The following is an 11,836-nucleotide window of genomic DNA, read 5'->3' as shown; positions in this document are numbered from 1 at the left end:
AGCGGGGGCAACAGAGTGAGACTCTTGTCTCAGAAAAAAAAAACGAAAAAAAAAAAAAAAGAACATAACTTCTTAATTTGGCTGAATTTACCAATCTTTTCCTTCATGGTTTGTGTTTCATTTTTATCTGCAAAACTCCCTACCTTAAATGAGATGATATTCTCCTTTAATTCCTCTAAAACCTTGTTATACTTTTCCTTTCCACTTAGGTCTTTCATCCACCTGAAATTAATTTTTTTATATGGAAACAGAGTCAATCTCTATCCCACTTTCTCTTTTTCCTTCCAGAGTTCTGGTTAGGTATGTTAGAACTCCTCACTCTACCCACCAGGTTCCAACCTTTCTTTCAACACATTTTATATTTCTGTCTATATTGGATTCTCAATGTTTCCTTCAGATCTACCTTCTATTCTAGTTCATTAATTTTTGTGTCTAACTTTCTGATTAATGCATCTGAGATTTTTATTTCGATTACATTTTCACTTCTAATAGCAGAATCTGGTTCATTTTAAATCTGACTATTTCATACTTATATTTTCAAGTGGCCCTTATTTCTTTAAGAGTTATGTTATACTGTATCTCATAATTCTAATCAGGTTTGCTTCTGCATCTGTTGTTTCTGCAAGTTCTTATTCATGGTACTTTGCTTCCTTGTACATTAGTGATCTTTTGGCTGTGAATTGTTCATTTTCCTTCAAACCTTATATATAGAAATTCCTTGAGGCCTGAGATGAACATCTGGTCCTCCCAAGAGAATTATTTATATTTGCTTCTACAATGCATGTATGGGTATTACTAGTCTAAGACAATTTTGAACAAAATTCTTGACCTGAGATTTTCCAACTTCCCACTTAGTATAATGCAGGCCACACTAGGAAAACCAGTTTGTGCTTATGAATACTCAAAGCTTATTCACTGTGTCGCCCTACTCCCTTAGTGCCAAGATTCAAGATGGATAATTCTGCCTGCAATTCTGCAGGCAGGATTCCCGGTGTATTCTGAGTTCGCCCTTATATTGCAGGTATAGCCTTTCAGGTCCTGATCCATGAAGTACTATCCAGGTAGAGGGGTCCTGAGCTTTGTTTCAAGTTCTCCTAATTCAATAATAATGCTGGTTTAAATACTCCACTCAAATCTTGAAGTTTTGAGCCCAAGTATCCTTATTTTCTTGCCCTTCATCAATGTATTTAAGATGTTTTTCTATATCAACCACATTTTGTGTTCTTGTCTGGGGGACAGTGTGTCAAGGTACTTAATCAGCAATATTGCTAAAAACAGAAGTCACTTTCTTCATTTATTTCTTTATCCCCTCCCTCCTTCCTCTTCACTTTTCTTATTCTTCACTCCATTCTAGAAAATACCCAGGTAAATTGCAATTGATTTGGAACATGGATAAACATGTCTCCTGTCTCCAAAAATGCCCTAACTTCCATCTTCAGGCCCCAAAGTAACATGATTTTATTCATAACAAAAAATCCATATAAATCAAAATTAATAAATATAAAATTAATGAGTGAAATAAAGTATACATGCTATAGTGATATATACCTTCCATTGTTGAGATAAACTCAATCTTGCCATCCGTATTTGTAGTTAATACATTGAAAAATTTCTTTAAGTTTTCATTCATCGTAAAATTCTAGAGTATAAAAATAAAACAAAATGATTACTTCTGTAGTGATTCTAAATGACATTAATTTCATTGCATAATTAACCTGATACCTCCATGGAGAGGCTCCACTTGTGGAAATTTGCAGTCAGAGGTTCTGCTGCTAATGACAACAACAAGTCAGGAGGAAAATTCTGGAACATTCTGCTATGCAATGAACCTGAGATAATTTAAGCACAAGAGAAATAAACACATAAAAAATAAAATCCACTGAAGTAGCTTATCTGCAGCCAAAGAGAGGCTTAATGATTAAGACGTAATCAAGGTGACCAAATGACAAGCAAAACACACCATTTTCAAATCTAGCACAAAATGTGTTTAATGTAAATTCAAGTATGTTCCAGACTTAAGTACTTTTCTCGTAGAATTTTAACATGAATAAGTAAAATTCTTCTGATATGAGAATTAGCAAGGCTACCCATGGAATAAGCAGTCTATATTGGAGTGCCACAGCACTCTAGCGGGGGCAACAGAGTGAGACTCTTGTCTCAGAAAAAAAAAACGAAAAAAAAAAAAAAAGAACATAACTTCTTAATTTGGCTGAATTTACCAATCTTTTCCTTCATGGTTTGTGTTTCATTTTTATCTGCAAAACTCCCTACCTTACATGAGATGATATTCTCCTTTAATTCCTCTAAAACCTTGTTATACTTTTCAGAGCTGAAAAAAAAGGTGAAAAATTTCCACATGTGTATATATTGTTTCCCCAGGAAAGAATCCAGAACTTTCAATGTATTTTCAAAGGTATCTGGGACTTAAAAGGTTAAAAATATCAATCATTTACAATGGAACATTAACTAAGCCAAAAAATTTCTACTTAGTAAACAAATCAAAAAAGCAATATATCTTAGTGGTCAATACTGAAGGGTCTGCAGTCAGATGCACAGAGTCAAACACCAACAAAGAGAAAAAAAAAAATCCTGATGTGTTCAAGGCTCTGATATTAGCTGTTCCAAACCAGGCCCCTCATTCTTGCTAACAGCTTCCATGAGAACCCCAGTACCTTGAAACATTCCTTTTCTGTACAAACTGGGTTTTTGCAACACAGGACCAAAGTAGTCTGACCTAATACATATACTTCCCACAGGGTTCCTGCAATGTTTAAGTGAGACAATAGTAAAGTATAAAGCATTCTATAAGTTCTATGTACGACTATGTTCTATGTACGACTACTACTACTTTCCTTCAAAAATCCTCATGAGAAGAGGAATAGTTGGTAGCATTCAATTCTGAGGATTCAAAGATTAGTAACCTACAAAAATCATTATCTACTTATACAGAGTAGTATAATAAAGAATCTGTCCGGTTTTTGTCCTGGGTTCCTGACCCTGAGCTTCTAAAACTCCTAGAATTTCCTGAGTAATAACAGTGTCTTTGTGATGCTAATGAGGTGACTCAAGGTGGGCCCCTGGATTATTTCAGGATGGGGCTGATCACCAGAAATGCTAACTGCATGATTAGAAGGTCGGAACTTTGAGCAGCCCAAACTCCAAGGAGAGAAGAGGGGCTGAAGATAGAGTTCAATCATTTGGCCAGTGATTTGATCAGTCATGCTTTTGTAATAAAACTTTAATAAAAACCCTGGACACCAAAGGCCACTGGAGTCCCTGGTTGGTGAGCAAATACAGTACTTTTCTGTGTTCTGTGAGTCATTTGTAGCAGTTGGTAAGAAGTGTGAATGGTCTGGGGATGTGACCTGTGGCTGGCATCTGAAATACGGCAGTCTTGTTGGGGGCCATGACCTTTAATTCTAGGTGATTAGTGTCAGAATTAAATTGCACTCAGTTGGAGTTAAAACAGAGTACACAGTCAAGGGGAAAATGTTGACATCATCATCATCATCATCATCATAATAATAATAGCTAACATTTATAAGAGTTGTGTTAAAAGTACTGAGCACAGTGCCTGTAAAACATCATCTTATTCAATTCTGACAAGAAACTCTATGAGACAGACCCTCTTGCAGACAAGGAAATTGAAGCTGAGAGAGGTTAAATGATTCCATGGCCAAAGTGAGAAAGCTAGGACTTAAAACCAGGTCCAGTTTCAGAATTCTTAATCACACATGGTCCTGCTATCACCAGAAGCAATGAGTTACCAAAATTCAAAATGCCTTATGTCAGCTTCATAAATGAGTACAAGGGTGGTCACTCACAGCTTCAGCCTATGAAAACTATCTAAAAATTAATGTTATAAGCATTTTTTGATATTTGCCACTTACTAATTCTGCTCAGTAAATACCTTTAAAAGGATTGAAAGACTTACCTCCAGTGAAGTTCAGAGGCATTTTGATCCCAATGGTATCTGTGAGAGTTAATAAGCACTTTTCAGCAATCAGTAATGAAAGCTCTTCAAAGCCAAGGCATGTGCCCCACACAGGAAAATAGTCTCCATCATCAAAACTCTTCCCAGAATGAGAAAAAGAAAAAACTAAGTTTATTTAAACTTTTCAAAACAAAAATTATACATACTGTTTATCATTAGCAGGCAGGCACCTGAGTTATACATGGATTTCTGAAGAATTCTTCAGGATCCATAAACAGGCTATCACTTAATCTCTCTTCAGACCGAGCTCCCACGCACGCTGGAAAAGATGAGCTGTGGACATATCTTGACCCAAAGACTATAAAAGGCTACAGGTTATTTAGCCTAGCTATTAAAAGTTTTTAAACAGGTATCTCAAATGCTAAAAAATAGTATTTAGGGAAATATTTAAGGGAGTTTTGGCAAGATACTAGAGCCAGACAGATTAATTTAAAAATTGCTATTAAAAGTTGAAGGGAGAAATAGTAAGTAAAGTTCTGAGCTGTGGTGCAAAGGCAGGCCCAATGTGAACATTACAAGGGAGAAGAAGTCAGAGGTTCTGCTTGGCAAATGAACATGGAGTCTACAGTAATCACGAAGAAAGGGCAAATGGGATTGAATGAATTGGGAAGAAGAGGAGATTTCAAGAGGAGATGAGAATTAATGACATACAGACAATGCCAAGTATATCATAAAAAGAGGTCAGAGGGAGACACGAGAATTACTAAGCCACAAGAGGGCATGGTTCACATAATGAGCACCAACAGAGAGGACCAGTCAGCAGCATTCTGAAAGGTCTCTAGAAGCCCATAGAAAATGGGTGAGCAGCCACTGGCTGTTCAAGAACAAAGGCATCAAAGGCTAAAGGGGAGATGAGGTTGAAGGAGTCATTGTGAAGGAAGCATCATCATATGCTTAGAAAAGGAATTATCCTCACAGAAATTTACAAAACCCCATTTGGAGTAATAAGCAATAACTGATATTTACCTGTATGGCCAATTTGTAAAATATTTTGGCCACTCTGGCATAATCTGAGCGCTTGAGGTCAACACTTCCTCCAGGGAAAAGGACTCTGAAACAACATCGAATAAGGTGTATTTTGCCCCCCACACACAAACACAGAAAATAAACAATCTTTTTATTTTAAAACAATTTTCTCCTTATTACATAAGCAGTAAGATCATTAAAGAAAATTAGAAAACTAAGGCCAAAAAAATATATATTTACAATCTCAGCCTTTCAGAAACTACTACAGATAACAACACTTTAGTGCATGTTCTTCCAAAACTTCTTCAATAAACAAAGTTATTTAATGAAATAGGATGTGGACAAATTACAGGTAAATAAGTGAGAGAAGGACAAGAGCACAAAGAGCTAGAAATCAAATAGAGACAAAATTCCATGTATTTCTAGGTTTAAATTAAGGTGATCAGCGATGCCAAATTAATTGCAGGTCCATAATTGTGAGTAGGTTTTAGCTCACCAATAATTTTTTTTAACTATAAAAAACAAACCAGTCATAAACATATATTTAGGCTAGAATTAAATATCCATAAGTATTTAATTATTGATTATCACCCTGAGATCTCTTCAGAAATAAGCACAGTATTAGAAATTTTTTTAAAAGAACACGATTATAATTCCAGAAAAAGTCCAGGAAAAAAAGGAGGCAGTCACACATATTTGAATTTATTTTGTACACTCATAATAGTGAAATATAGAAAAAAATTTACTGTGTTTTTAAACCAACTTTTTAAATTACCTTTCAACTTAAAATGTTATAACAGGTCTTGAAAAAACTAAGGATATTTAAAAGAGGTTACAAAAGTTGGATTAAACATTAAAATTTTGAAAATATTTAAATATGAATTTGAGATACGCGAAATATCACTTTTGAGACTATTGTTCATTTAAGAAATATATTCTGCTTCTTCCATGAGCCAGGCTCAGCACTTGCCTAGAGAGACAAAGATGAGTGGTTTTTGCAGTTAGAAAGATCACAGTCCAGTAGGAAACATATAAATACCTGTGTGATGGAACATCTGCCACAAACCCATGCAGAAACCCTACAATTGAAACTGGCTTTGTGAAGACTCATTAGCAGTTCTCTCTTTTCATTAACTCAGTATTTCAAAAGGTACTCTGTCCAAATTTGTTATGTCTAATCCCAAAGTCCTTTCATACAGTAAAACTTGACTGTCCTTCCTAGATGCCAAACTCCTTTGGCAAGGCTGTCTTTTCAACTCTGTATTCCCCTACAAAACAGTATGGGTCTACTGAATAACAGAGCCTCCATTAGGTGTTTTTGAAGTTGCCCTCAGAGTAACACTCATTTTCTGGTGACACTCAGAAACAGTTAGTAAATAAGGCCACTGGGCTGACCCCACTTAGGAGCCCTGCTTTCCATGCCAGTGCTAGGGAGGAAAGGGTGGGCCTTACAGAGAGAGAGCTGGTAGCAACGCAGGAAATGGGGTAGGGGGATACAAAATGGACTCCCTTGTTAATGTAAGAACCATTGCTGGTTTCCATGGAGACACAATGAGCACCTGGACAAGCTACACCCCAAAGTATTTATTCCTGCCTGGACTGCTACTATTTCAGATTCCTTTCCAAATAGGAATGTAGTTGGGGAGAGGGTGGAAATGGATGAAGTGATTCAAAAAGTCTATTTTTGAGGCTCTACCATTATATTCTAGCCTGGACTTATTTATTTTAGTCTGTTCCAAAGTACCTTGCACACAGCCCATACCAGGCATTGTAAATGTTTTACTAAATTGAATGGATTTTACGGTAAATATTTACTAACCCAAACTGAACTGAAGGCAAGTAATTTTTTTGAACATAGCTTTAAAAAAAAGCAATAAATAAATATGGTTTTTAAAAGTAAAAATAATAACAAAGCTTTTTTAAAAAAAGATTTACAGTAAAAAAAAAAAAGACTCCCTCCCACCCTATTCCCAATTAGAAACAACTACCATTAAAATGTGTTGTGTTGATTTGGTAGAAATATGCTACGCCTATATCCTCACCACTATCTTAAAAACAAAAGCAAATGGGGAGTATACCATACACACCACCATTGTCTTGCCTTTTTCACATGACAGTTATCACACTATTCACATGACAATAGTGATCCAAAGCATCGATAGGTATCCTCATTTTTTAGTCCTTGCATAGTGTTCCATTAAATGTATATATAGTCTATCTTATTTAACCAATTCACAACTTATGGACTGTTTGGCAACTTCTAAATTGGGAGTCTGTCAGACAATACTATAATGCACATGTTTAAGCCTAAGTCTTTCCCCAAGTAGGAGAATATTATTACAAAATAAAATTCCTACTCCTAGGTCAAAGGGTATATGTATTTCTAATTTCAATAGATATTGCAAAACTGTCCCCCAAAAGACTATATAATTTACATTTCCACTAATAAAGTATGAGGATACCTGTTTCCTCATAGGGTATTAGCCATAGGGTATTAGCACATTTTCTGGTCTTTGCCAACTTCATAGTTAAAATAGTTTTTAATTGCTATAATTAGCTTTCCTTCGCTAAATTAAGAGTAATGTTAAACATCTTTTCATATGATTAAGTCTTTTTCTGTGAGCTAATCGATCGTATCTTCTGTAGTGAAGACATAGGACAGAAAAATTTTTTACAAGTTCTATTCAAATTACCTCTGAAAGATAACCATCAATACCCTCAGACTTGGGACTTATAAGTCTCCTGCACAAGGAGTATGCCATGCCATTCAAAGTGGCTTCAAAACATTTAAGACAAACATTACAAGAACAAAGATCATATCACACATTAAAAAAATTATATGTCTCTACTGTGTAACAATTATATATTTCCTAACCAGCTTCCTCTTCTTTGTAAGACTTTTGCATCTCCCAACAAAATATTTTCTATAAAAGAACTCAGAAAACTGTTATACCACTCTAAGACAGTTACATAGAAACATGTATAACATTTACATTTCATTTTTTGCAAAAGCAGATATATATATATGTATACTGATAACACTGTATCAAACCAAGGCTGCCAACTTACCCGTTAATAGATTTGAAAAGTGTTTCATATTCGTTATTTGTAAGATCAAGCCTGAAAACAACAAAAACAGTTATAAAACATCCATTTCTAAAACTCAAGGAGAAAAGCAAACCTCTAAATGAAGTCATTTCATTACTTTTAAAAAGCCAGATGAAAAATATTCTTAAATACTGGATAATATTACCTGTACTTTCCTAGAGGCATTTTTTCAAACTACATGAAAGCCACATATCTTTGTTTTGCTAATCAGACAAGTAAACAAGTTTTTCATGATCTAATGCAATTTAATATTGTAAGTATGTGTTACTATGCAAAACATTAAAGGCCAAGAAATTAGGGCACATTAGTAATTGCTAGCCAAGAACTATAAAAGAAATGTAAGGATACTGAATAGTTTTATGTAAACACTCAATAAAGAACTTTATTATCATGTAAGTTGTATCTTAACTACAGGCAGCTCTGGCAGACAAAAACAATACAACTAAATGCCAAGTCTGCTTCATCCACCCCTGCCAACCAATTCAACGGTCTGGGAAATACTGTGCATTCAAAAGTCAGAAGAGTTCAGATCTAGTCTGAACGGACAGACTGCAGATTGATTACTGCAGACTGGCCTAACCGTCTGGGTAATTGCTCTGAAGCACCCTTGATCAAACACCTGTTAAAGGCCTCCAAACACTCACCAGGTTATTGATGACTTTATCCCCTTTCTCCAGAGAAAACCAATGGGATTAATCTGTGACAACTGATGACAACCTTTATTTAAGTCACAGTAAGATGTTTGCTCTTCTAAAGTTCAATAAAATGCAAGAACAAGGGAAGAGAGTATCGTGTATTTCTGGAATCCTTGTAAGAACTACCCTACATTTAGCAGTCTTCTGTGTAGGGGTGAGGGGAAACGTTCCCTTTCCCCAGAAAGTTCACTGAAAGATCAACTCACAATTAAGGCAGGTTAATCAGAGAAAGGTTTATTTACCATGTGCATGGGGAGAATCACAGAGTGAATATCCAATTTACACACACCTTTTAGAGGGGAGGGGGAAAATGAGGAGCACAGGTAATTCTGTTCAGGGGCAATAAGCAATTGCTAGGGAGGATGGATGGATACTTGGAAGAAGGAATAGATGAGGGAAACAGATTGACTTGTAAATTAACCTGAAACAGATATTATATTTTAAAAGATGTGTGCCAGGCTGGTTGCATTCTTGATCTTCTTTCTGGCAATACGTTGAGATAACAGGGAGAGAAAGGGAAGTCCACTGTCCCCTTATTTTTTATCTTTTTATGTTTTGTAGATAGAAGGAAAGCCCCCTCCAATTCTTTGTTGATCTCGAGGGGCCTGCAATTCAAAATACTCTATATACCATGGAGTCACATTTTGGGGTGAAATTTCCTGAGCTCCTTCATCTGTTTCTAGAGAATAACATGGCACATGCCCTCTCAACCTGTTAACAGAGGAAATGGCCTGGAAAAAAAAAAAAAAGGCGGAAGATTTTCTGTCTTTAAAACTTCTCCCACTCTTTGTGGGAACTGCAGCCTGCCCTGCATCCCTAAGGCAGGTTAAGTCTTTTGTTAAACCTCCCAGGTGGCACCAGCCCCCCAGGTGGGCAGCTGGCAGAGTTCACAGACTTTGTCTTTGGCAGAGATGGGAGGATTAGAATAGTTAACCACAGTAATTGCCTGAAGCTAAAAGCTCTGTATTTTTGCCTATGTTCAGGAAATTTGGGATTTTGAGAGGAGGTCTACCATTTTTGCTCCTTTACAAAGTAAACTTTCTTTCCTTCCTCCCCAAACCCCTTGTCCTCGTTCTTCCGATTAGACCTTGTGGACAAGTGACCAACTTTTTGGTAACAAACCTGCCCCAAAAGCAGACTTATGATCAGATATCAACTATGGTCCATTTCTGCCCCACAGAAGTTTTAGGAGTGTTAGAACACATCGCCCATCATTAAATAGATACCTATGAAACCGAGAACACAGGCTGTGCTTTGCTAGCAACCTCCCTGGGCTCTCCTCTAAGTCCAAATGAGCTTTGCAAGTCCAAGTCAGTCATTGAGAAGTTCAAAGCAAATCCCCTTCCAGCAGAAAGCCACACAGCAGTGGGTGATACCGGAAAGGTGCTTCCCTTGGTTTAAAATGGAGAATAAACTGGCAGGCAGCCCTGCCTCAGGAAGCAATAGGGAGGTGAAACGTGAGTCTCTACAAGTTCCCAGTATTCTGCCAGCCCTATCTCGCCAGTCTGTGCCAACAAAACAACAAAAATGGAAACAACCAGAGAGGACCCAGAATTCTCCCCATGGATATTTAAACCAGGATCTGCAACAACCACCATTAGGGACCAGAATGGATTTAGATCACTCAGTTGCACTCCAGAGACTCCTGCCAGCCAGCTGTGCAAGCCAGTTCCAGTCATTTCATTAATTCTAAATAAATGGCTCCCACGCTGTCCATGACTAAACTTTTGGGCCCCATTTATCACCATTAAAGGGCCTAATTGTTATGGGGGAGAGAGGAGTGACAGTGTCACAACGCTGGTGCCTCAGGGTCCTGGCAGAGAAAACAGATGTTATTTGCATGTTGTTAGACATTTCGTGAAACAGAGGCCCCTCTCAACAGGGTGTGAGAAATAGTTCACTCTCTCCTTAACTAAAGGGAAAAGGTGTAAGCCCAGCAATAATGGCAACTGACACTTAGCCTTAGCAGCATGAAAAGGAGTGGTAGGCATTGTTGCCAACGGAGAGTGCTTGCCCCATTTGAAATCTGATCCAGATAACGGTCTTTAAAATAAGCCAGAAATTCAGACTTTTATGAAGTCTTCTGATTTGTAAATGTTTAAAAATGTTGTAAAACACTGTGTGAACAAAACACATTTTTCAACCAAAAGCAGTCTGTGGGCTGCTCTGTACTACCTCTGAGGAGGGAGGTCACTCTGTGTTTTCCAATAATCCCACAGTGGGAATTTACGATAACCTGAGAGCACCAAGCACCTGAGAGAAGGTAGCAGAAAGAAGGCAGAAGGAGACCGAAGACAAACTTCTTGACTTCTTTCAGGATTTTGCCTATGTCTCCCATCTCCTCCTCTTCTCTTCTAAATTGTAGAAGTTAACACCCAACATCCAAAATTCAGAAATGAACTTAACATCATCACTGTGATCATTACCTTTGAAGGCGAGTCTGGAAATTTAGCCTTCGTGTATTACATTGTTTCTACAGTATCACAATTCCAATTCCAAACAACATACCTGAAAATGAACTTTGGGAACCCAAGCTGGAAATTAACCTATATGCTGAGAGATTCCCAGAGTCTCTGTCAGAAATACCAGTATTCCACAACTCATCCAGTTTCAAAACTTACTTACATCACTCTTACCTATGTCTTCCTCCCTGTGCCCTTTCATTAGTCATCATGTCTTAATATTTTTAAGAACACTTACCCATCAATCCCACATCACTGCTCTAAGCCAAGCCCTCATCATTTCACACCCAGCCTACTGCAACCGTCTCTGAACTGGTCTACCTGCCTTTTGTCCCTCCTATCTCCCATCCACATTATCAGCACTAATGTCCTAAAAGAGTATCTTGTATTAAAAAGCTTCCATGATGAAAACTTTGAAATACTGTTCTGAAAACTCTCAGAGCCTCTTCCTCAGCTCTAAAACTCTGGTTTACCTGGGTTCCAAATAAATTTTCATTTAAAAATTAGGTCTGCTACTAAAACATTAAAGACGAATGTCAAGGCCGGGCGTGGTGGCTCACACCTGTAATCCTAGCATTCTGGGAGGCCGAGGCAGAAGGACAGCTCAAGGT

The 11,836-nt window shown here is 37.2% G+C and overlaps 1 protein-coding gene across 1 annotated transcript in view; it reads right to left on the bottom strand.

Annotated features, from left to right (window-relative positions):
- Positions 1–11,836, bottom strand: part of GGH (gamma-glutamyl hydrolase (conjugase, folylpolygammaglutamyl hydrolase)) — a 27,382-nt gene that overhangs the window by 8,394 nt on the left and 7,152 nt on the right. The window contains exons 3-7 of the mRNA XM_012647916.1: positions 8,030–8,080; positions 4,961–5,045; positions 3,935–4,073; positions 1,723–1,829; positions 1,549–1,639 (exon numbers count right to left, since the gene is read on the bottom strand). Of these exons, the coding sequence (XP_012503370.1) occupies positions 1,549–1,639; positions 1,723–1,829; positions 3,935–4,073; positions 4,961–5,045; positions 8,030–8,080 (473 nt within the window). The remainder of the gene's footprint in view (positions 1–1,548; positions 1,640–1,722; positions 1,830–3,934; positions 4,074–4,960; positions 5,046–8,029; positions 8,081–11,836) is intronic.

This window comes from Propithecus coquereli, unplaced genomic scaffold (genome assembly GCF_000956105.1).
Source record: "Propithecus coquereli isolate 6110/MARCELLA unplaced genomic scaffold, Pcoq_1.0 Scaffold277, whole genome shotgun sequence".
In the NCBI taxonomy this organism is placed as follows: Eukaryota; Metazoa; Chordata; class Mammalia; order Primates; family Indriidae; genus Propithecus; species Propithecus coquereli.
Note: the sequence above shows the minus strand (reverse complement) of the source record. Positions and strands in the feature narration are given on the sequence as shown.